Genomic DNA, 25,888 nt, shown 5'->3' with positions numbered 1-25,888 from the left:
TCTTGGCTGCAATATCGGCTCCGTTTTGCAGATAAGGCATTTAGGATACTCGTTGCAGCTTAGTCCACAGTGGACCGTTCCTAATTCACTTATTAAAGCATCGCTGTCTGAACAGGCGTATGTGGTGTGCGTCATAAGGACAACACTATGGACATACTGTGGCCGACCAGGTGGCAACGTTCAAAATTAAGGTGACAACCCATGTGTGTGGACTCTCTGCATACCGAGGAGGTCCGAGCGCTTTCACCCAAAAAAAACCTGTGCAACAAAGAAAGGTAGCATGTTGTCTTTCTCGAATTACAACCATCAACAAAGCTTGTTCGAAGTTCTTGTGAAAATATTTCTGCTTCTTGCGACAGCATGAAAGCGCCCTGCTACAGAGCTAAAATAAGCGAATTGGTCGGTTTAATTCCCCGACTTCCGAAAATGTGAACTGTCACGAACAAAGACCGAAAGCCACTCAGAAGTTACTTGACATAATAAGTGGCCGCTGAAATGGCACTGCAGAGTAGGAATGCGGGCTTTACACAGAATTAAGCCTGCAGGTATGAATTCAAACTTCACCGCTGAAAAAAAAAAAAAATCAATGAGAAATCCGTATTAGCTGCTCCTTTTAAGTCGCACAACACATTGTGCAGTGGGAAATCGAAACATGCACTTGGATCCCATTTTGGTCGCAGGGTTGGCGACAAGAATTTTGCAACGCAGCAAGAGGAAGTGCACGTTTGAGATGGGTAGCTATTATTTGAGGGCTCCGCTGCTCGGCGAGCGTGTGGCAGCAAACGCACGCACCGACCTAATCTAAAAACGTTGGCACGCACTCACAATTAAGCGATGCAAAATGGCCACGTGACCCAGCACGCGCGTACGCTGTACTCGAAGGGCTCACCTTGGCAGCGGGGGGTGCGGGGGCAATGGGACGGTGTTTCGTCACGGGCACTTCGAAGTCGCCAATGAGAGAGTCGACGCCGATGATGTTGGTAATACGGACGTCCGAGTCAGCCAGCACCGCCGGCGCGTCCGCTGGCTTGCCGCCCGTCAGCCTGTCGTAGGCATTTCGAGTTTAGAGGCCGCACCCCGATATAGGTGCGAAAGCTTACCTGTGCTGCGCGAACGCTTCGGCGACCCTCAGGCGGGCGGTCGCCACTCGATTGTACCACAGCCGCCTCCAGTCCTCGACCGACCGTCTGGCCGGCCCGATGTCGTTCACCACTTCGGCCAGCCTCTGCCAAAGCTTCGCCCTCAGGTCTGGTTTGAGCTCGCTGTACTGTTTGCCCATCGCAGGCTCGTCCGAAATGAAGTCGAGGATAGCCTGCCACTGTTTCGGGCTGCATCTCGGCCCGTATGGCCCGCGCTGTCGTCGCACGCTCGACGACGTTGTGCTCCCACGACTGTCGTCCTCCTTTTTCTTTTTCTCCTTCATCGCTGTGCGTGATGTGTGGATGCGAGCGGTCTTATTTTTTTTCTTTTAAGAGCAATGCAGGACGACAACAATCATTTGGCGTGCGACTCGAAGCAGACAACGGCGTGGTGATGACGATGACGGTTATGCCTTTCGAAACTGATCGCAACAGACGTTGCGTGGCACAACCCCGAAAACGCAACAGAAAAAACGAGTACAACATTTACATAAATAAATATCAAACTTTGGAAGTAGTGTCTGTCCTTTTGCTTTGCGGTGTCGCATCAAAGCGGCTAATTTTGATATCAGGAATTCTACAAAAACTCGTCGGGAAATGGCCCCTTTCTCTCCCTCCCAGTAGTATTAACTCCATGGCCTCCCATACATCGCACGAAGAATATGTGTATGGTGGGTCATATATTTTACATTACAAGAAATGCGCATGCCTTGAAATAGGGTCGCATTTGGTTGTCAGGCGACGAGATAACTCGTTAGGTGGTAGATCAATTCCCGCTTTTTTTTTATTTGGCTCAATGTGTGAAGCGTAAATGGCCGCGTCTATTTAAAGTTACAGGTTATGTTTTCTTGGACAGTGAGGTGCTAATTTCATTTCTCTTCATACATCCGGCTTAGGAATCTAGGTGCTGCTGTTGTTCCTCTTGTTGGCACATACCCACGTGGGGGATTGGCCAAAAAACGGGGTGGCTTTCTGGGGGCTAAAACGCCCACCTCACAGCCCTACACAATCAGCTTGTAGGGATTGGGTAAACGGCTGCCGAATTATACAGGGTGTTGCGACGATAACTGGAACACTTTAAAAAAATTTCCTGAGCGATCCGCCGCTCTGTTCACGCTCAAACTTCACACAAAGGTCGCATTTTGTGGTCTATTTTGTTTGACACCGGGAACAACGGTACTTACCTGTTTATTCTGAAAATAAATAAAAACGATTTTCGCCTATGGAAAAATGGCCGCTGATTTGGACGTGCGAGCCAGCGCAAGTTGATGTTGGAACGACAGAACCACCTGCAGGGTGAAACGCATGTTTGGGATTCACGTACGGAGCCAAATGGTGCAGCAGACGATCAGAAAATGCACCTAGAAATGAGCTAACAGACGATCAGAAAACCCGGTTTTCGGGCTCGCACGTCCAAATCGCCGCCATTTTCCCATAGGCGAAAATCGTTTTTATTTATTTTCAGAATAAACAGGTAACTACCGTTGTTGTTCCCGATGTCAAACAAAATAGACCACAAAATGCGACCTTTGTGTGAAGTTTGAGCGTGAACAGAGCGGCGGATCGCTCAGGAAAATTTTTTAAAGTGTTCCAGTTATCGTCGCAACACACTGTATAATATATCTAGGGAAGAATCGGTGATTGATGCCATTTTTGGGAGAAAAGGCTAAAAAAATTTTGACCAGGTTAGCAGGACATGCGTCTTGTCTCCGATATACACGTGGCCGCCCCAGGGATGGGTGCCCGAACGAAAGGAGCACAGGCATCGACAGAGGAAGGCGGCCAGATACAGTTTCCGAATGAAAGAAAAACCGCGGCAGTATAAGAAAAAGTGTTCAATTGTTTCAATTTCACCGCAAGCAGCCCAAAGACCGGAGGAGAACATATAGTTTCGCAAGGTACTTCAACTATCACTGAGCTGCATTAGAACCCTGTATTAAAGGAAATTGCCGACTCATTTTATGCTTATATTTTATGAACATAGCATTTTAGGGTTCAATATGTGTGGCACCGAATTCAGCGACCGTACTTACCTGGTCATTGACAAATAAAAACAATTCAGCCTCCCAGACCTGGCCACAACAGTGGGTCAACAAATGCCATGGAACAGCACCACCACCTGTCCTCAACACCGAAATGAAACACTCAGCCTTACACAGAACATTCCACCTAAATTGTGGAACACTTTGCGAACACACTTGCTCTCACCGCGGTGAAAATTGGTGGACATGCGCAGTAGGCTAAGCAAGCTCGGCAATATAAAGTTCGAATCTGCGCCCAACAATGACGATGGTTGAAACACGAAGCGCTCTTGAGGGCGAAAATCAAATGGCCAAGTCTCAAAGTCAAGGCCGCTGCAATCAAAGTCAAAGCGTTAATGATAAAAGTGCACCCGCCTGCGAGTTAAAGCCCAAACTCAGACAAAAGCAAACGAATTCCTCTAAAGAAAGCTGAGTAACACCCCCTCCGCCCAGCGTTGACTGTGTCACAATAGCCCTACAAAATAGACGTTGGCTTCGTAACACGGCGGACCCGTTTGATTCAGACCCCGGGAAGCGTTTTTTACTCAATGTGCTTCATGCTTCATCATCATTATCCTTTTGTGCAAATCCATTGTGTAAAGTTGGCTTTTCTGCAATGCATTTTTGTTACCAACACCGCGAGATTAAGAACGGTTCGTTTTAAAATCACGACTGCCTATACACTGCGAGAACAACCTTGACAAACGACCAGCCACTAGGTTTCCACTTCATTGCAAAAGGTAGTATAAACCCCAAATTCTGGTTTCATGCGAAACCTTGCTGTACCATCACGCACAAAAGCAAAGGATCTGAAAAATGCACGGGCAGGGCACAAAATTCTCACAATATGGGGTGCCATTGTCAGTGCCGATGAAATATGTTGCAGTCTTGATTGAGCCTATGTTGCATTAGCCTGCAATACGTATTTCAACTGTCTCAAGTCAGAAGCCTTGCTGTCACTGCCAGACAACACCTAGCACCCAAATTTCAACATTCACGGCACAACAAGCCTGCCTGTACTGTTCAGAGCACACGAAATTGATGCGTGCCTTCAAATAAATGTCTGTGTACGATATTATTACAACAAATGATGCCATCACAATTTTAGTGACTCATTTTATATCTTGCATTGTCGTTTTGTTTCTGCCTGCTTATATACAACACACGCCCTCTGCATTTTTCTTCTCTCCTTCAGCCAACACTTGAACCATGCTGGACGTGCAAATTGGAGGTCCACACTGAATCCATTTTCAACTCGTCAAACTTTGAAGCAATATCGTCACTTCCCCACCACTTGCGATAGTTTCCGGCACTTGCTTCTCAACCGGCGAGAGAGGACACAAACGCGCACACCCAGCCGGCTGTCCTTTTCCCTTCCCTGAGAATTGTTCGTTGGTCGGCGAGTTTTGCAGGTCTTCGCACGTTGAAGCTGGTGTCCCTTCCGCGAGAAGTTTCTGTGCCTCGACCAAGAGCCCGGTTGCTGCCTCGATCTTTTCGACATCCGTGCATTGCGTGCACATCGCCTTGACTTTATCCACACTCTCCTCCAAGAATTCCCTGGCTTGGGTCAGGCTGAGCGGGGTCGAGGAGGATCTTCTTTTCCGTCGGACTTTCTTGTTGAGTAGGTCGTCGAATCCGTGCCCGCTGTGGCATGACCTCCGCGACATGGCCAGGTAGATGAGCCTCTGACAGCGCACCTCTTGACCCGAAGAGAGGGCGCGAGTGAGACACGACACGGCGGCAGCTTTGGAGATCTTGAACTGGTACAGTGGCACGCCTTCGCACTGGACCTGCGAAAGGTGGAGTCCATAAATAAATGCCGAACTTCACTGAACCTGAGTTCTTTATTACATAAAATACTGTGATGGGGCCAGACTTGGCTGCCGAGTGCGTCAATTGGCTTCTTTGAAAGCGCTGTTCAATCTCACCGGAGTCGCGTGTTTGGCAGTGTCAAGCGCTAGACACATGTACGATGGCACAGGCGATTCGCATGCGACTGATCGTTACGACTTTTTGTTAGGATCCGCCAAAACCGGTCCTAACAATAAGTCGTAACGATCAGTCGCAGGCAAATCACGTGCGCCCGTCGTACATGTGTCTAGCACTTCATTGTTCTCGACAGTCAACCAGACCATCTACTCAGACAGGCCCATTCTTTCGCAATGTCAGCCAGTTTTTCGCCATGCTTGAGAGTGTTAGTTATGCTTAGTTTATCCGACAGCGAAATAAGCTACTCTGCGCTTGTCACACACACAAAAAAAAGCCACCAGCACTGACTTGGCTGCTCCAACGACCCTTTCTATGCCGAAATTGTTGCCAGACATACCCGTATTTACTCGCATAATCCTCGCACTTTTTTTCGGAAAAGTCAATGCGAAGGTAGGGGTGCGAGAATTATGCGGGGAAAAAAAAAATCCGGTGCACAGTGTTGCCAATTTGGCTTTTGCCAGTCCCGCTAAATGTAGCGGTCGTTTTTTGTATATGTAAGCTCAGTGTTGCCAACAGCAGCTAGTTCTTTTTATTTTATTATTTACAACGTAAACAGTCTCCCGTCGATCAGCGATCATGAAATTAGTACCGCCTTTGCTTTCTGGCGCGCGCCCTATCTCGTCGTTGTCATGTGCGTGCCCTACTCCAGTAACGCCAGTAACGCACGTTCAAGTCGGTGACGCCGAAGTGCCTGCCTGTGGCGCGGTTGCCCTGTTCGATCGCGTACTCTATCGCTTTCAATTTGAAAGCGGCTGTTCTCTATGACGGGACCACGACGGTGACACGACAGCGGATTTATGACAGTGAGGTGACATGGCTTTGGGATATGTTTTCCCGCGGATATCTCGGATATCTCGGGCTGCGTGAACGCCGTCTAGTTGCGCGCACGCGAAACCGGCTCAAGGACAGTGTGAGTAGCGTGTTAGCATAGAGTTAATGCCGTTAATACTCTGTTAGGGAGTAGCCATGCAGGCTGTTAGGGTGCCTGGATGGCCTTGGATACACAGCGCTCTCCGCCGAATGGAGAGGCGGCAGGGGAGGGCGCGCGTTGGAGAGCGCGTGCACCATGCGGGTTTCGCGAGCAGGCAACTTTCGCCGCTGCAAAGTTGGGGGTGCGAGGATTATGCGAGGAACCAAAAAATCCAATTTTTGGTGGCTCACATTAGGGGTGCGAGGATTACGCGAGTGCGAGGATTACGCGAGTAAATACGGTAGTAGTTTTCTTGCCAAAATAAGCAAACAAAAAGCATATTGGGTGCCGGCACTGCGAAAATCCGCTATTAACTTTAATAGTGTCCTCGATAAACATGCACCGGGGTTGCCCCCAAAACCGGTGCGGTGCACAGTGCGCCACGACGGTGCGCACCGGCACGGAGCGTTGATCGAGGACAAACCAAGCAGTTATACCTAGCGCCATCTCTTAAGCTGTGAAAGCAACTCGTTAAAACGTTCACAAGTGGCGACAAATCATCGTAATATGACACAGCGCCACTACAAAGTCATATTTCTTGAAAGACAATGATTATATACATACACACAAGCCATATCTGTCACACATACTATACAATCTACTTTCACTGCTTCCACTAAACAGCTGCCTACAAGCTGCTTCTCATCTTCGTTCTGAGAGCCATAACGCGAGTGCCTGTTATGTTTTGCCCTTTAACTACAGCAAAGCATGTAGGTCTTCATGGTGCAGGCACTCCAGTAACTGTTTGTGTAATTCAGTTGAACTAAATGAATGCAAAGCTCCAACTGGCTGGCCATGCAATCAGCTGTCTTGCAGTACACGACGTTCGCGTCTTCATTTCCTATCTCTGGCCGTTATTAGCGCCTATTATGAGCCCGTCGCATCGTTGTGAAGAACGTGTGCCTGTGTGACACAATGGGATTGACATCGTTTTCGTAATGCAACGGACCAAGGTTCGATCACAACCAGGGAAAGCGATTATTTTTTCGAAGCCCCTGTTTGGGTGCAGTATGCTACGTGACTGTGGTGGCTAGATACCGTGACCCCGAACGAGCTACGACGTCAAGACGGGCTCCTAAAGTGCTTCGCACTACAAAACAACCTCCAGCCATGTGGCAGCATTCCTAAAAGCTGACTTTGTGCTGTTTCACTCCATCCACAGTTAAAAATTACCCCTGCCAGGCAGAAATAACCCTTTCGCTGTCGCTGACGTACCGGTATGTTTTCGCATTTCCCCTATGCAGTGTCACTGACGTACAGGTACGTTCTCCATTGTGCGTTCAAAAATTCACGCTATAGCATAAAGCTGGCGTACCCAGACTAGCGAGTGTCCCATGTACTTCTTCGTCCGCGTCTGGTTTTCACTAGTAAAATGCAATCCACATTTGCAAGCACAAACTCCTCAGACGTTTCTGGAGTCTCTGCGGTCTCTTGGATGCAGGCCTAAGCTTCATCTTCAGGGCAATTTTCCAGGTCCTTTATATAAGGACCCCCCCCTTTCTTTGTGCCTCTTTTAAATAGTTGGAGAATTTACTCCAGGGACCCAAAAAAGTTGCCCTTAGTCACAGAGTGTCTCTTGTAACCATGTCTTTTGTATGTGATGTTGCTAGCATGGTGGACAAAGAAAACTAACGAAACCATTTTCAAATGTCTGTTAAAACCAAGCATCTCTTGTAACAAGGTTCAACTGTAACTAAGCTTTTGAATATTTCATGCAAATTTTTCTTTTTTTCAGTTAAAAAACATCTTTCGTGGCTGCAATGGAACTGAATGATTTACCAAGGACTAGTTGCTTCAACGTGAACAGAACTGTATTTTTTCTTCATGGCCGCCTTAAAAATACAACTCCAGTGTTCACATTAAAAGCCTAAAGATGACAAATCTAACTTCTTCTAGCCTGAATTTTCTATAAGGCGTGAAAAAATATTTTTGCTACCGCTTTTGCTGGTCTGCTTATGAGGAATCCACAGAACTTTTACACATGCTTGGGTTTTCACAAGAAACTTACGGCTATGGCACAAAAACAAAACAAGAGGTCATAATAGACCAGTACAAGATAAATTTCTTCAGAAACAAATTATTAACGGCAACTCCGGGTGTTTTTCAACAAAGCACCTAATGTGACGACATTTTTATTGCAATCAAAATACTTACATTCCTCTAGCAAATACAACTGTAAATGGATGGCCACAGAGGAACTGTGATCATTGGCATAAACCGGAATAATAGGAGGAGTCAGCACTTTACTGAAAGTTAGGTACATGATGCCACTTGTTTCATATGTTGCCATCATTGTGTAGATTTCGTTGCAGCCACCGATTCTTTCTTCTGGTTGCGCGGCTTACAATTGGTGTGATGCGAAAACGCGACAACTGGTCCTAGAAGGTTAAAATAGACACACCTTTTCACAAGCTTTTGTTGGAAACCAAAAATAAACTGCAAACCAGATGATGCCACCGGCACGTGCCACCGAGACAACAGCCGTGTTTCAAGGAGAAAGACAACAGCAAGGAGAGGATTCCTTCAGTGCGACTTGCCGTGAAATCGGGATACGTGTCGATGACCTTCAGGTGCAACTTTGCCGTGCAGCCTATTTTCTTGGTTCCGTACGGCTTTGTTTTCTTTTTGTGGAGGCTCTCGTCGACCCCATTCTGCAAAAAAAGACGAGAAAAAGAAAAAAGCACGTTCAAACCTTTGCGGTCCGCTGTCAGGCCTCGCACGACTTGGGTGTTCAAGGTTAAATTTTGTGGTCCTTCTCACCGTAATGCGCCTGCAATTTTCGTATAGTAGATGATTCGCCATCTCTTGAGAGATAAGTGAGCTTTGCTGAAGTTTTATTCTTTTTGGCCCAGGGTAAAGCACTATGTTCAGCATGAGCTTTCTGGATTTCAGAGCATTTTTACGTGCACGCTGTTTGCTGAGAAGCATGGCTGCTTTCCCATCACATGCATTCTACAGTGCTGCACTTAGCAAAACCGATGACTTCCGCGAGGAAGAGAATTGCATGCCTCCATCGGTTAGTGATGACAGTGATTCAACAGAAGCGAGTGACGAAGACCACGACGGTAGTGGAGACAGCACCGTGTGGATCATTACTCTGTGAGCTATGCGTTTTGTCGAAAGATGGTGAATAGGTGGTGAAAGCCTTTCTTCCTGGCATCTGTAAGTTTCCATTGTCAATAGTTTTATTTGGAGGCGCACACAGCTGCAGAAATCATAGCGAGAAAGAGCAAGAAAAACTGCAGTACCGCCACAACCTCATCCAACAGCTGGTGGGTGACCTGAGGGCTCGAGCCAAAAAGCGCAGCCTGTCTGCATGTACAGAGCATGAGTAATGGCTAAATGGGACACACCGTTTTATCTACGAGCTCCTATGCCAAAGCAGTGAGGACTGTGCTGTTTGCAGCGATAGAAAAACAAAAGGAGGCAGGAGGGAAACTGTAATATTCTGCAAAACCTGCAGTAACAAAAAACCCAGGCCTGCACCGCTGAGAACGCTTTGAGAGGTTTCACACGCTGCTCAAATACCAATAAAGGAGTTTCAAGCAGAATGCAAGAGGAACAATAAATATCCTGTAAGGTTTCAGGCACCAGCGATGCTGCGAGTGTCGGACGCTTGCGAAGTGGCGGTTCCCTGAATGGGGAATCAATGAATAGATGACTCTATGCCAGCCAGCATGTGACGGGCAAGCGGCGTCTGGGTCATGCTGCCTGCGTGTGGGTTTAGCCGGCGGGACACTTGTAAAACGAAGTAGGTTGTCGTGCTACTGAAAACACGGGAGCATGGAACTGTCAACTGTGCTTGGACGGCGGCCTGTTTAGGGTGGTGGGTCTGTCTTTGTTGGACCGTCAATGCGCACAGTAAGGAGGTGCGAAGATGTTCCAGTGGCAGCCGGGGTGAGCAGGGAATGCGACGCCTGTCGCGGTCGCGCGTCCTGTGTGGTTTCTGCCAGGGACTGCCTGTCCCTGGCGGGTAGCCTAGAAGGCACGTCATGTTCATTAGGGTGGTTATGGGTGACCGCTGGTTTATGGTGGTGGTCCTGTCTCGGACGAGACATTGCGCGCATAGTGACGGATGTGGGAACAGGCTTTGCGGGACACGTACGTCAAAGCTCGCCCCAGACGCTTGCACATGTTCTCACGGGGTTCTCAGTGCTGTGTTGCACTTGTCACTTTTTCTCTTTTCCTTTTTTTCTTTTTTTGGTGGTGGGAGCGCGAGCACCGTTTCAGGGTTATGGGGGCACTGCCCGCCACAGTTTACGCATGGACGTGGCAGTGCAACGAATCAGACTGCCACTCGATGCTGATTGGCATGTGCGTCATGGGCACATTACCAGTAAAAATTAAGTTACAGTTACCGAAGCCAAAAAAGTAACTCTGTTACAGTTTACAGAATTTTTAAAAGTAACTTGTTACAGTTACTGAGAAAAAGTAACGTCGTTACTTTTCCATCACTTTATTTTTATTTATTTACCCTCAGGGCAAGAACGCATTAGAGGCGAGTGTTTACAATTTTAGTGTACAAACACAATAAAGTAGGTAATTGCAATACAAACACTATAGGGTAGTCAGTTATTTGTAGAAAGATAACTTCGCCTTATCATACAATGTTAGCTACGGCATCGGGAAAAATACGGTTATCAGTAATTGATACAACTTCTGCTGTAAGGCGGTTCCACCCTTGTCATGTACGTGGTATGAATGATTGCATGAACACTTTGGTAAAACATGAATTGAAACCTACTTTATAAGCGTAATCAATGCGATGGGAAAGATATGACCGAGAGGGAGTTGATTCATCGCGTAGTTCATTATGATGGTACAGTTTGTGGAATAAGCTCAGGCGAGAAATTTTGCGAGGAGTCTGTAATAAGAGCAGGTTGACACTGGACTTCATTGCAGTCATGCTAGTAAGAAATAAATGTAAGTAGTAGATGAGAAACCAAATGACAGAGTTTAGTATAGATGCACGAAGGCGTGCGGGTAGTCGAAATTCACGTGGTAAACTCTAGACGAGGGGAACCTAAAAAAGACGCACTCAGGCATAACACCAACAATCGTTGTGTACACCTCATATCCTTGCATGAACCTTTTTGTTGATGCACTCGTGGCATCGGGGAATTTATTTGCAATACTCATTATAACTTTGAACATAGTTGACATCCGAGAGCTTCACTGTTTGCGGAGGTTTATTTTCTATTTTTTGTCTTGTTTCTGTTCGCTCAAGAAGACGGATTAGTTTAAGACACCACTAACACCGACCTCCAACCTCGGTCTTCTGCACGAAAAATAATCCATCCTCTTAATGACCTCCTCTCCTAAACTACGACGAGATCCATGTTGCAGAAGGGTAAAAGAGTAGAGAAAAAAATCAGAAAAAAATAAAAACACAAACTGTACGTATGCCTTTAACGAGTCTTGCTATTGGATAGTTTTCTATAAAAAAAGCTAGTAACTGTAACAGTATTTCCTGTTACAGTTACTTTGTAAAAAAGCAACAGTGTAAGTTACAAGTTCCTGTAACTTAAACGTAACTAGTTAGTTACAAGTTACTGAAAAAAGTAACCAGTTACCGGTAACGCGTTACTAGTAACTAGCTACTACCCAAGACTAGCTATTACCCAGGCCCACAGCCAAGAACATTTTTCAGGGGGGCCCACTCGCTGAAGGCCTTGACTATTTGAGGAATGCACCCATTTTTCAGTAATTATTTTGCATAAAAATCACAGTATATAAACTATACGAGCTTTTAAGAACTATTTTATTGTTTTACGTCTTTAGTTTAGAAAGGGATCTTCCTAATAGTACAATGTTTTTATACAGACTATATGTCTCAGCAAATTCCGGTAATAAAAATAAAACTACGTTACTCAGAGCCAAAAAAAAAATGACAAATAGCCAAAATATTTTTTTTTTGTACATTTTTATTTCTGCCTATAACAGGTTAAAACCACTGTGGCAGAAATAAGGTGGGTTAAAGGTGGTGCAAGAGGGGAACAGGTGTCCACTTCTTTGAGATGGGGTGGTCTCGAGGCCGACTCTGCGAAGAAACGGCCAGGTCCTTCTTCTTTTTTAAAGTACTGAAGAAAGGCATGCCGGAGCCAAAGTGTGCCCGATGGGCCGATGTGCGATGGCGGATCGATCCACTCTTGTAAAGTGCGAGGTCGATGTCCACCGAGGCACTGAAGTGCTCTGTCGTGAAGCGTTGTAAAAGTGTGGCAACTCCACAGGAGGTGCTCAGTTGTGCCTCTTGCAGGGCATGATGGGTCGTATGGGTCGTATACGACCCATATACAATGTGCGGTACGCGGTATGGCTGTGGGGAAATATATGGGTGTGGGTTAATGATGTGCAACAGTGCTGGCGAGAGTTGTTGACCAGTCTGGGCTCGACAAAGAAGTACCGCCTCTACACTCCGGAGTGCACTGGGCGGTAGGCTATAGTTTGCATTTTATTAAAGCATACTCGAGAGCTGCACCCAACGTCTGACGTTGAATGCTATGTAGTGCTCCTCTGGCACCTTCAGATCTGGAGCCTAAAACACAAATCTCCGTGCCTTCATCATAAACGATGCAATTACATTTCTCATGTCAATGGACTTCCTGTGGAGCGACATCACAGCCAACCCATTCAACCATTGCTCAACAAAGCTGTTGCAAACATAGGCCTTGAGGCACTTCAGCATCGAAAAGCTTCTCTCAGCTGCCGCTGTGGTGACAGCAGGTGTGGCAAGTATCTTGACTAGAGTGCCGATATTTGGAAACAAGCTGGCGTTGCACTGCTTGATGGCCTCAGTCGCATACCCTGGCAGCTCTTCTGGAGGTGTTGCTTGCCGCTTCTGCTTCCATATCTTCCACTCCACCTTGATCTCCGAGATTTCCCGTGCCATGTAGGTACATGGCTACTCCCGACGGTAGCGACTCAAAGCTGCTGTTGGCGGTATAATTCAGCATCACGAGTTGATTGATTGATTGTGGGGTTTAACGCGCCGACGCAACGCAGGCGATGAGGCGCGCTGTAGTGGAGGGCTCCGGATTAATTTAGACCACCTGGGGATCTTTAACGTGCGCCGAAATCTCGTACACACGGGCGTTTTTGCTTTTCGCCTCCATCAGAAAAGCGGCCGCCGCGAGCATCACGAGTTGAAAACTGCTCAACATCGCCCTGTGACCAGTAAAGTGCTCAGTCAATGCAGACCGCAGATCGTCCAAATACCAGACAAAAAACAGTCTGTCTGTAATATTCTTCAGGAGAAGAGGAAGCAAGGTTTTCTCTGTACTTCTGTGAACCGATTTTTCTGGGAATCTCTGGCTGAACGCCGAGTCCTCTCGGCATTGCTTCACATAAATAAAAAATCTGCTTCATCTGCTTCAAAAAACTGATCATCGGAACCTTTCTGATGTCAGTAAGCTGTTTCAGCACCAAGTCGATATGCTCGAGGGCGATGCTAAGGTCGACAAAATTGCCTTGCAAATGAAACGTAAGACTCAAAAGCCTTTCGCTCACTGCGAGGGAGATTGAAAAGTTGAGGGCTGCACAGATGAGTGCGGAGTGCAGAAGCCGTCACATTTCTCCGTTTCCCTTTCCATAAGTACTCCCAGCAACTCTAAAAAGGCAGGCAGCTCATCTCAGAAGAGAATCACGGCTTCATACTGCTCAACCCATCTAGTCTCGCAGTACTTATGAAGGCACGAAAATGCACGCGACGAATACTTAAGGTGCTTCTTGAGAACATCAATTCTTTTTGAGGGGCTTCTGAAATACGTACGAATTTCACCAATCGTTGCGAAAGCGCTTCAGATGTCGCTTACCTTAGATGCATCGTTCAAGCAAAGGTACAGTGAATACAAATAGCAACGCAAGTACACTGCTAAAGGATACACTTCGCGAGTCCGGGCCTGCACTCCACGAAATGAGCCACTCATGACAGCGGCTCCATCATAACCTTGACCTCTCATGCTATGAAGGTCTAAACCGAGGCGAACAAGCTCAGCCTCTAACGTTTCCACCAGACCTGATCCACTGAGATCTGAAACTGGTACGAAAGTGAGAAAACCGTCTTTGATGTTCATCGTTTCATGCTCCACATACTGTACACACAGGGAGAACTGTTCAGTTTGTGTCCCATCAGTTGTGCCATTGGCGAGAACGCAAAAAAATCCAGACTTGTTCACAGCTTGAACGACTCGATCTTGAATTTGCTTGCCGATTATCGCAATCAGCTCATTTTTAATTGTTGGGCTTGTGCAGAGGAAATTTCCATCAGACATTTTTATGTGCTCAGCAAGAATCTGATTGCCTCCCCTCGCCCTGTAGCGTAGCAGTGCTCTGAAGTTTCCATCGTTTTTTGCGGGTTCTTCTAGTGCAAGTCTGCCAGAATTTCTGTCTCCCCTAAGCACGATTTCATTCCAGCCACAAAAAAGTACCGTTTCAATGACTGTTTGCAGCATTGCCTTTTTTTTTTTATTTGATTTTTGCTTGCTTGTGTAGCTGCAGATAAATGTCGTACATTTTTCCATGAGCCACTTCCAAAAATGACCGTGCAGCGATCATTGCATCGTTGTGGTACTCTGTTTTCATGTGGTTTTCGAATACTTCAAGGGCATTTTTCCACTTCAAGAAGGGTGAGATGATGAGGCTCTGCGCAGTTTCATGGGAACCTTTTCCTGTTCCAGTTTTTATAGAAAATAGGACGCAGACCTTACAGAAGGCGCCTTTTTGGACACATGAGTAGGCAAGCCACTGGAAACGTTGCAGCCAGTTCAGCTGGAATTTTAGTCTTTTTCCGTCCTTTGACACAGACACCTCGAAATCGTGCCTAGAACGCGGTGTCCACATGCTCGTGTAGACACATTCTTTCGTGTCTTCGGGAAGGGTCGGGCAGCCTACGTATATTCCAATATCATTTTCATTAGGCGGTTCATTCAGCTTCACGGGCAGCCTTTCTGAAGACGACGGTCCAGCGACTTTTTTGTTGTGGACGACCGCAGCTGTCGGATTGGTAGCCGTCTCGTTCTCTTCGCACGACCGCCGAGGCACTGCATGCTAAAAAATATTACCGTTCGTAAGTAACAAGTAAGCAGCTCAAGTCCTCCTCAAATTATACGTCTAAAACCTAAACTGCCTGCTGCTTCAGGAAGCAAACTCTACATAAGTAATGTTGATGCGGTTGTAGACGCATTCTATTACGCTTTCGCACTTATGGAAAATTGCACTAATCTACAAAGCTTGCCTTCGGAAGCTTGTTGAAGTAGCGTGTCAGCATTGAACCTTGTTGCTTTTTTTTCGTGCTCATAATGATGAACGCAGAGAACACCACACACAAGAGGGCAAACACGCAACATATTCCAGCCCAAGCACGGGCTGAATGGCAGTGCGTCTTGGCCTGCACTGTGATAGACCTCGTCACTGAATTTGAACCAGTGGCGCCCTTTGTCACGCCGTGTGGCATATTTTGCTTGGTGAAGGTGGGGAGGGGGGGAGAGAGATAGAGTCAGAGAGAAAGAGAGAGAGAGATAGATAGATAGAGAGAGAGAGAGAGAGAGAGAGAGAGAGAGAGAGAGAGAGAGAGAGAGAGAGAGAGAGAGAGAGAGAGAGAGAGAGCATTGTTTAAGCTCGGGAATCAGGGGAAGGGAGAGGGGCGGGCCAGAAGGCTGCCGCAACTGCCAGGGTTTGTGTGGTCACTGTTGCGAACCGGGGAAGCGTGGTCAAAATGGACCGTGGTTGGCATCATGCCGGGGCAGTCATGAGGACCAAGTTGCACAAGAAAGAAAAAAAAAATGTATACAAGGATAGTCAAACCTCCTTAACTTTACCTGACAGGGACGGGAAGAAAGTACGTACTAACCAGCACTAAGGTGTATCCAAATGCATTAGGTTAAAGGGAAACAGAGTCGGGAATTTGGCTTAATTAATTACATACAGAAAGAAACTATGGCTTATGCGGGTATGGCTTAACGAGATTCCACGGTATTCACATCCTTGATCAGAGTGAACAGGCAGAGCGCGTAGTTCTGTCCACTTTCTCCCGCTGTTGTCAGGAACGCACCAATCACAAAAATCCATGGCGCTCATACTGACACTCACGCACTCACTCAGAGAGGGCATGTTTCCCTCTCGGGCAGGTGAACGACAGGTTGACTCAGGGTGAGGCAATTTGCCTAGGGTCGAAGCCCTTTGGACCACCGATGTTAAAGCACTGGGAGGACATTTGGAATCCCTTCTGGTATTCTTGCAGTGGCGTCCTATTGAACCACCACACCGCTGTTATCCACCACACCGCAAAGCGCAGGAGAACGATGCATGGTACGTCCCCAAAGAAGCAGATAGGAACATCAAGCCTGCTGCCAAGAGGAAGGCGCCGTGAGAGGACTTTGTCACCAGCTCTTTGGAATGTTTCGGGTCATTAAGGCGGCATTCGCGGGCGCTTGGGTGGCCGAGATGTTGCCAAAAATGGCAGCATCTCCACTCCGTGGATGATGGCGAGGGTGCGGAGTACGGGGACTCGAAATGACATCCAAGTTGCGCCCCGAGTGACATCCCATTTGCGCCCCAACCGTCATATGGTTTGAGCCGTGAGTTGCACCTTGATTATTCCATAAATTAAATGAAACTGCAACTCACGGCTCAAATCGAATTTCGCTTGATTTTCGCTTGTTGGTGGTGTGCGCACGGATGGACGCAGACGGACATTGGAAGGTCCTAAGGTACTGCGCACCGTTACAGGCGAGGGAATAAGCCGTTTGACTCTCCGGTGCTAACTCACGGTCGTAGCCCAATGGGTCAGACGATTGACACTAACTCTGTCTGGTCTACCAGACACAGGCTTGAATCCTGCCGGTGCCCGTGCGAATTTTTTAGATTTTATATGCTGTGCGCACGGACGTGGACGGACATTGTGCGGTGCTAAGGTACTTTGCACCTAAAAGCGAATTATGTCCAGCAGCGGCACGGGTCGTCGATGCATCATTGTGTAGACGCCAGGACATTCCTCGTCGCTGAGGGTGGTGAGGGGAGGGAGCACTCGGTTGACGGCAGGCTTGGGTGGTCAACCCCAGGTCGGCTAAGACAGCTTACGTGACATCACCTAGACTTGGCTCGATGCTTCCAGGTCGTGCGGTGCCTGCTCCCAGAGGGATTGGGAGGGAAGGGGTGTGCCGGGCACTCGCACAGAGAGTGATAGTGCTTGTCGAGGGCATCGCAGGCAGGGCATGTTTGGGAGCTGAAAGGTGTGGGTGGTCCGAGCGGAAGAGCCGCAGTGGCAGCAAAGTCGGGAGCCCAGCCGCCGTCCTCTGTTTATTGGGCGCCGACTGTCGCGTGCGGCTTCCTGTGCACTTTTGTGATGCGCCGCTTACACGGCGGCCCGTTCAGACTATGTACTCAGTGCCGTCGGAGCAGGGCAGGGAAAGATCTCAGTTTTGCACATGGTCATCTGCTGTTGACAAGCTTCTTGGAAAGTGGGGTGGCAAAAGCCCTACTGCTCGAGAACTCCCCCCCCAACCATAAAAATTTCGGGAGGGAGGCCTAGGCACCCTTCCCCCAACGGCTACACGCCTGGCGGAGCCCAAGTGACCCATCAAAACCGTGAGACAACCTCTCAGGGTCAGATCCTACAGGGTTTAATACGCTATGCACGGTCAGCGTATGGCCGAGCAAGCCAGATTCACCTAACGAGGGTCTCCCATAGGCCCGGGTCCGTCACTGACGGGGGTGCCGCGTGCCCAAAGTTGTAGCTGGCTAAGACTCTCCCTTTACCTCCTACTTCGTTAACTTCAACTTCAGTCAGTAAATATTCTGCACGTCTCATCTGTTTAAATATACAGTTGGAAAACCCTTTTAAAAGATGGTTGTCGTACCATCAGTGCCGCAAACATCAAGGCACCAACGTAGATCATCAAGAAGGCTTCTCTACACGCAACGACATCGGCGCATCAAAACATCGTAGAAGCAATCGAACCATCATTTAGTTATCCTGCGAGTTTTTCTTGCACAGTTTGTGTTTTTTTCATGGCACCAGAAACTGCCAAAATGGCTGCAGTTCGGAACGGCCAGAATGTGGGTAAAAGTTCTGAACTGCTAAGGGTTGAACCATCGACAGCTTACGTTCATTTAGCAAATTTTCATTGACAAAAAAATGTTTCACTGCTAACAGGGGCCTGGTAGGTATCCTGAAAAGTGTTTGAATTTGGGTATTGTAGACTCATTTGCACTGTTATAAAACCTGTACATATGCAAAGCAATGTATACACAGTGCTCAATGAAACCACCACTTGAACAAGCATAGTCCAACCAACTAGTCACAACAGTACTGGCTACACAACAATATAGCTGATGTAACAATAAACACTTGCGTGCCATCAACCTTGTTGTACGCTATTCGGTAAAATGAACCTAGGCGAAAACAAACAAAATACTGATTGATTGATTGTAGGGTTTAACGCGCCAACGCAACGCAGGCGATGAGGCGTGCCGTAGTGGAGGGCTCCGGATTAATTTGGACCACCTGGGGATATTTAACGCACGCCGAAATCTCGTACATATGGGCGTTTTTGCTTTTCACCTCCATCAGAAAAGCGGCCGCCGTGGCCGGGAATCGAACCCGCGTCCTCGTGCTCAGCAGCGCAATGCCTTAGCCACTGAGCCACCACGGCAGGTCAAAAAAATACTCCAAGCACAGGCTTTATTCAAAGCATTCCCAATGGTTCAGAACCTACTTGGCTCTTTCATCAGAGCTCACCTCTGTACACTGCAGCGCCCCTAGCAGCGCAAAAATTTTCATCGCATTTCGCGCACTCCTCTCTCTTGGCGCGAATACTGTACCGTCAGACGTCCCCCTTGTAGCCACCAAACTTTTTACTTGCTCTTTAAGGCGGCTGCCATTTACTGGTCCGGACAACAACTAACTACTACTACTACAATGAGTTTCCGTAGAACAGGGCACTAAGGGGTTTTACCTCAGTAAAAATTTTCAGCAGGATTTCCTCTTCGAGAAGTGAATTTCTTCACTGTATTTTACACTAACAAAAACATTTAAAAACAGCGCGAGTCTGCCCACAGCACCCGGGTTAAGTATTAAGCCCTTCGTCACCCCTAAGCTATGTATTTCCGACTTCATTCTTGGACGGAGTAGCGTGAAATGGTGCGTAGATCGAAGCCGCAAAAACGCACACATGCTGATTTGTCAAGTGGATTCGAGGATTGAACCGATGTGATGCGTATACTGGAATACAACTGTGAAGTGAAGATGCACTTAACCTTATGTCAAAATTCTTCCGTTAAAGCGGTCATGAAAACAAAATAAGAGTTATGTTAATTAAAATGACTGTTTTATCAAATAACAATGATGTGAAGTTTATAGCAAACTTCTACCAAATAATCTAGATCAGGGTTCTCCCCAGTAATTTTTGAGAGGTGGACATATTGAGAATGGAGAAGAGGAAAGCAGAAATTTAAGGATTTCAAATTTTCATCACAAAAATTGAGCAACACTGGTTAAATACCGGGCATTGTGGTGCCACAGCGTGGTAAAAGTGGAAGCTCCTAAACAAAATAAGGAAGCAGCAAACTCTGCCGACTCCATCAAGACTTGCATGCAGCTGGCAATCGGAGACTTCAAAGCCACTTGTTCAGACTCCTTTCCACGTAACCAGGAGGTGGGAGGTGCGACCCGCTGCTGCTGTTCTTAGCGGGCATTTCTGGATCCTCAGGCGTGCATTTGAAACTGTCCAGTGGGAATGGTGGGCAACCTACCAAAGGCAGTGGGCAGTGAAGCAGAGCAGTGGGCAGCATCTCCACTGTCACCCACCGTGGGGAGAGCCCTGATCTAGATCTCAAAGGAAACATATGTAGCAGTGGCGACTTTCCGGCGATGTCACTACAACGTCACGGAACCTTTTTTTTATGAGACTGCACCCACTGTCTGGAAACATGACTGGGTGATTGTAGCAGGGCCCCCGGTTCCATTTCATCGTATCACTTGAACGCTAATGTGCAGTTGACACATTGACAACTGCAATTTTAGAGCTGACCCACATTTCGACATTCCAGTGCAAAATTTAAATGTTCTGCAATATTTCTTGCATTTTTTTAAAGTAAAAAAAAAAAACATCTTCGGCAGCTCGAAGGGCACTGGGCAAGTTACAACTGGCTAGTTCAATGAAACTTAATGAAATTGTATTTTGCCTTCATAAGTGTTTCTAGTGAAAGTGTTCAATTTTATTTTATTTTATTCAGGTTACTACATTTGCCGAGAGGGCGCTGTTTGTGGACTATTCAGTCCAAAAACAAAAGCACCAGTCTCGCACTGAGGCAAAAATAATACAAGCATCAAGAAAGAGGTAGAAGAAATGTCGTATACAAATATAGGTGCATTTCTGTCGTGAGAAAAGGCTGAGACATACACACTAGTTCACTCGCAGCTGGTAGCTCACAAGCTGAGTGGAGGGCGATACTGACCGCCAAGGCTTCGGCCCTCCTGGCCACGGTCTTGTGGCGGTCCCTGCCGAAGAGGCAGCCCTTGATGATCTTGGAAACGACCCTGAACGGCATGTCCAGGTGAATGGGCACAACGCCCTGATCCATGGAGAAGAACCACCGACCTGGGCAAAGGGGGGCCCTATGACTGTTTTGCCTGCACCGAGAGAAACTCTGCCGTTTTGCATGGCCATCGTTGGAAACGACTTTCTGAACACGAGGAGTTGTGCGCAGGGCTGATTAGGGACACGTATTCGAAACACTTACAAGAGGCCGTGAAGACAGAATGAATGCAAGTTTCACTCATTAAATGGCTCATGCAGACAAAGTACGGAAGATTTGGTGTTTTATAGTGCCCTCAGCGCTTGTCCAGCAGCAAACGATGCTTTATTCACCGAGAAATTAAACATTTTAAGCCAAAATTTCAATTTTTCCACTAAATCATGCATTTCCGTGATGTCGACAATGACGTATCCAGAGCAAGGACTTAAAACTTGAGATAGCCTGCTGACCTGGGCTGCTACCATCTCACAGACAGCCGTTTGGTTATCTTGTTGATCGCCCTCTTTCATAGACGGTACTGCCATACTGCTGAAGTGCCAGTGTTTGCACTTTGCTTCTGGCTGGATTCTACAACTGCCGTATTTTTATTAGGGTTCATAGAAATTGTTTTCTGAAACCTAAACTATGGCTCGACAAACATGGTGAGTTAAATGACCGGGCTGCTTATGTCAGTTGGTCAGTGTTGCGTCAGACAAGTCAAGCGCGCCCGACAGCTGTGTTAGGCAGTGGCAGCTGGTGAAGTGCCACACTAACCACTTTGGTGTTCACGTTTTCGTTCGTAACTTTAGTTGTTCACCCAATTTTTACTGCTATAAAAAGAACGGGCCCTAAATTTAGGCACAGATAGCTCGTTGGGCAAATAAGCTTTGCAAAATTTGCGTTTCATTTTGCCAGCCTCAGTCAATCACAGAGCTGGCGCGTATCGCATTATCGGTTCTGTTGCGGGAAATGAGCTAGTGGGTCGCAAGGCCATTCCCTTTTTAACTCATTATATAGCTTAGTTAGACGAAGTGTGCGTTAAAGGTGGTGCCAGTATAATTCTAACGAGGCAACCTTTCGAGTGAACCAAACTTGTGTTTTGTCTGCATGGCCACTGTAGCGCAAAATTTGAAGGTTTGTCAGTATCTCCCGCTTTTGTTCAGTTTGAAAACGTATTTTGCGGCTGGAATGAGGTTCACCGAGTTGAGGGTTAAACAAGACATGGCAACGTAATGTCCTGTTTTTTTCTTGTTTTCATGTCCAGATTGTCTTTCACCTAAGAGTGAATCACCAACTCGCCCAAGATTAAGCGTCGATAAAAAACAGTGCTTGCCCCTGTTTCAAACGGTGCAGACAAAATTGAGGATCACCTGTCTCCTCCTCCTTCTGCAAATCTCCTCTGCAGTGCTACTAAGCAGGATACCTTATTTCATATTTATTTAAAACATTCAACGCTGCACACGAATGTGGGCACTTTCAAACAGCTGTAAATGGAAACAGAAAAAATAAATTTAGAGCCCTTCCACTAAAGTGAAGATGGAAGATGAGCGTATTGTTGGATAAGTATTAAGTTATGTATGCTGGCTTACTATATTGATCGAATGAAGACATACACATCACTTCCTCTGACAAAAAAAAAAAAAAAAACAGCGCTAAAAAATGGCTAAGGAGAGAATATGATGACATGAGCGCAGCACAAGCACTGTTTTTTCGCCATGTGATGCAGAACCAACTGTCTGAAGTTCATACTTTAGTTAGACTTCCTTTGAATATATCCTTTGAATTATTTCTAAGTTTCATATAGCCTGTCTCAACATTGTTCCAGCAAATCAAGAGTTACAGCCATTTTCTATAGCCCTACGCCCCTGTAGACAACTATGTATTCACAGCAGACGGGAATGCCGTAGCGTTTTCGACTTCACTGCGAACTAATTGTGAGTAGCAAATGAAATATGGCATAACAAAAGAGTCATCCTAGCTGGCGATGTCAGTGTTTTTCGCTCGCAAGACGCCCACATTATACTGAGACCTGCAGAGCATCTTACACTAGCTGTCAAGCGAGCACATGTGAACCCCTGCCGACAGAACTCGGTAGATGCCTGCAATTTTGGTCAGAACCTAGCACAAAACAGTTTCAGCTTAAAAACTGAAAACCATTTCACTAACGTGAATGTGAGTAGTAGCACATCAGTGGTGGAAAAGTGAAATCTGGTTATTGCTATTTTTCTTTTAGTCGTTGTTGGCTATCTGGTTTCTAAATTTATACTGCTCACAATTTCTGTTTTTATTTATAACTTTATACTACTTAGCCTCATTAGCAGTGTTCAGCTTCACGAGCACGACAGCCAACATCAGTGTTGGTGAAAGTGCTAGTCAACCCTACTTTTTGTAAGGCAGTTGATGGAAACCCAAGTATTTGTAACACGCCCGAGTATTCGGACAAAACTCAATATTTCACTGAGTATCAGAATCTCCGATAGAATATTAATCCAACAATAAGAGCTATTCCACCCATACTCGAAGTTTTGATTGTTTACAATTTTGAAGATCCCCCCAGATGTGTAGCACCATGTTTCTATAGGAACAAATGAGAGCCCAAAATTGACAGCGGGCTTGGGAAGAATAGGCGGGACTGGCACTTGTGTTTACCGTATTTTGCAGGAAATTTCATGGTTTTTATAAAATTAACTTATTACAGTAAAATCTCGTTCATTCGAACTCGGTTAATTAGAACTGGCACCCTGGTCCAAGCACAGTCCTGTATATTTCAATGGGAGAAAACTCCCAATAATTCGAAAGCATTGGTATCCAGAACGATTACTTCCAACTGGGATCCTCTGGTTTACTTCACTCCTCGCAGAAGAAGTCGACTCTAGAGTCAGGCCAAAATAGAAGTAATCAACCGAGTATATTGAATTTTGACTGCGTCGACCCTGTCATGTCATGTAAATAAATGTGTTTTCAAGTATAAACAGTGTCGTTATTTCGACATTAGATCGATTAATTTTGTTTGCTGTTCGAGCTCCACGAACATAATTTACGAAATCACTTGCCACAAACGTGTGGTAGCGCCTAATTTGTGATAACGAGTCCAGAGGTGGCTTCTTTGTCTTCTGCCTGCGCAGTGTGGCGCGATTTTCATTCATCCTAGCGCCCACCCGCTAATTCGAACAATTTTGTGGCCCCCTTCGAGTTCGAATTAACGAGCTTTTGCTAAAAGAGATTCAAAAATATTTCCCCATTGCCACGCAAACATAGGGGATGCATCACTGGCCCACTTGTCACCTGCTTTCCTGATATGGCACGCCTACAAATTGTCACGCTCAGTTTAGTCATGGATTCTGCCTACAATGGTCATCCCCTCAAAGAACACAGCGCCTCTGTAGCTTAAAGAGAATTTATTCAACACAAGTTACAGAGCACAGGATTCACGCAATGTGCCACCGATGAAAGGAAGTGAAGATCATACAAGTTCACAAAACAACTAGTACACCGCACCGAAAGTCCTTTACAATAATGTCCGTGGCACGAGACTCAGACACCATAGTTCACGCGTGAGAGTGAACATAAAACCACCACAGTTCACACACATCCGTTCTATGACCGTACAGAGATGCATGCTCAGCCAGGCTGCCTAAACTGCGCCTTGGCCTCAAACAAACAACTCCTTTCAGCGCCTCTGTAGCTATTACAATGGGTAGACAAAAGGAACCCATCGCTGTTTTTTAGTGACAAGTCATGTTCCCTTGTGCGGTCATGTCACGTCACAAGGTGCGTGTCAACTGCGTTTTTATTAACATACCCATCACATGCCCTCATATTCTATGTTTCTAAGCCAATTCTTCTTGACGCAGAATTTTGGCAGCCTTCATTTTTATGAGGACGGTCTAAGGTTCACAATTTGCTATCTGTTATGTTGAAAAAGCAATGCAAAAGCAAAATTAGAAGACCCTTGCATAAGCTTTTCAACAACTGAAGCGCCAGGAATGCAGCCTCAAGATTTATTCGAGGAGAAGTTTTATAACTGCTCAATACACTGGTTTAGCACAACATCCCAAATGTGCATTGCTTGTATGCACTTTGAGAAGGTCTTTTAGCTCTCCCTCGAAAGAAAAAAATAGCAACCTTTACAGCCAATATTCTCAATAAGCTAGGGCAACAAGTTGGAGCTTTACAATATAGTAGCTACAAAAGGAACGGGGATGTTAATGTGCAGGTGTGCGCAACACTGTGACGAATTCTAACGAACCCGTCTCAGGACGCAAACACACTATGCACCTACCAAAAATCATTCATTTTCTTTGCTGTCTCGTTGCACGCGACAAGTCAGCCCTACAGGCAGTTCCACCGTACCTGTTGCATTCGTCAACCGGTCTCCCCGCTTCAAAAAGAAGTCATACTTACCCGAATTGTCTGTCGCATTCCGGTAGGACGCCTGCGTTTTGAACGAGACGCCTAAAGTCATGAGCTCCCGCTCGAGCGATTCCAAAGCCGCTTCGTCGTCAATTTTTCCCACCCAGAACTCTCCCGCCACCGCCAGATCCTTGACGTACTTGCGAATGACAGCTTCTTCGTCGGCATCATCTTCTGCACTTGCCAACGATTGCTCTTGCCCAAGATTATTGTTCATCTCCTACAGCTACTGCTGTACCGCTGCGACTGCGAAGTGTGCGAAGCTGGCTGCCGCGGCTGCCGCCCTGCCGCCATAGAGTTTCTTAGTAAGTATACTAGAGAAGAAACTGCGCCTCGTAAGCCATGTCGTCGGGGGGGTTCAAGGGAAGACATCCTTTTTGGCTTGGGCTTGGCATGACAACTGGATTCTTAAGCGGTTTTTGGGATTTGCTTTCTTCACTATGCATTCACACGTTTACGAGCTACAAGGAAGCCGAAATCCTCCCGTTTCTGTGGTAGCCGTGTTCAGTGAAACAGCAGGCAATGCGTGATCGCAACTGACGTTGCTCATGCCGCAGTCGAAGGACGTATATGACTGAGCGGGTAATATGCCGCCGCGAAATTTGTAGCCGACGAAAAGAAGAAACAAAACGTACTTCGACGAAGACAAGATACGGCAGATACGGGCGCTTGTATGCGTCCTATCTTGTCATCGTCCACGACTGTTTAATGCCGCGTTTTCATTTTTCTTGAACTAGCTGGCGGTCGCGGTGCACCGGTTCACCACGAAGGCAACGTTTTCATAGGCACGCTCAAAAAACTTTCGAAACTATCCGGGGTGAGACAGCCCAAAGAGATTTGGG

The 25,888-nt window shown here is 46.7% G+C and overlaps 2 protein-coding genes across 2 annotated transcripts in view; both read right to left on the bottom strand.

The window, feature by feature from the left end:
- The window catches only part of LOC144179450 (uncharacterized), a 28,973-nt gene extending 27,403 nt beyond the window's left edge, over positions 1 to 1,570 (bottom strand). The window contains exons 1-2 of the mRNA XM_077707809.1: positions 1,101 to 1,570; positions 890 to 1,043 (exon numbers count right to left, since the gene is read on the bottom strand). Coding sequence (XP_077563935.1) covers positions 890 to 1,043; positions 1,101 to 1,423 — 477 coding nt within the window. The 5' untranslated portion in view covers positions 1,424 to 1,570. The remainder of the gene's footprint in view (positions 1 to 889; positions 1,044 to 1,100) is intronic.
- Positions 1,571 to 4,260: 2,690 nt separating this feature from the next.
- Positions 4,261 to 25,324, bottom strand: LOC144179449 (uncharacterized). The gene is made up of 4 exons (XM_077707808.1): positions 25,038 to 25,324; positions 20,574 to 20,716; positions 8,657 to 8,770; positions 4,261 to 4,950 (listed from the first exon to the last, which is right to left on the bottom strand). Exons 1-4 carry the CDS (start codon positions 25,261 to 25,263, stop codon positions 4,411 to 4,413), a joined length of 1,023 nt encoding a protein of 340 aa, XP_077563934.1. The 5' UTR covers positions 25,264 to 25,324; the 3' UTR covers positions 4,261 to 4,410.
- Between the last annotated feature and the right edge of the window lie 564 nt (positions 25,325 to 25,888).

Source organism: Haemaphysalis longicornis, unplaced genomic scaffold (genome assembly GCF_048455015.1).
Source record: "Haemaphysalis longicornis isolate Haplotype H1 unplaced genomic scaffold, Haemaphysalis longicornis Haplotype H1 scaffold_4, whole genome shotgun sequence".
Taxonomy (NCBI): Eukaryota; Metazoa; Arthropoda; class Arachnida; order Ixodida; family Ixodidae; genus Haemaphysalis; species Haemaphysalis longicornis.
This window is presented reverse-complemented; position numbering and strand designations above follow the sequence as displayed.

Coding starts and splice junctions, on each gene's coding strand:
- LOC144179449 (XM_077707808.1), bottom strand. CDS start 25,263: ATGAACAATAATCTTGGGCAAGAGCAATCGTTGGCAAGTGCAGAAGAT. Junction 8,771..20,573: donor GGAGGGCCGAAGCCTTGGCG/GTCAGTATCGCC, acceptor CTTTTTTTGCAG/AATGGGGTCGACGAGAGCCT. Junction 4,951..8,656: donor ACACGTATCCCGATTTCACG/GCAAGTCGCACT, acceptor CACCTTTCGCAG/GTCCAGTGCGAAGGCGTGCC.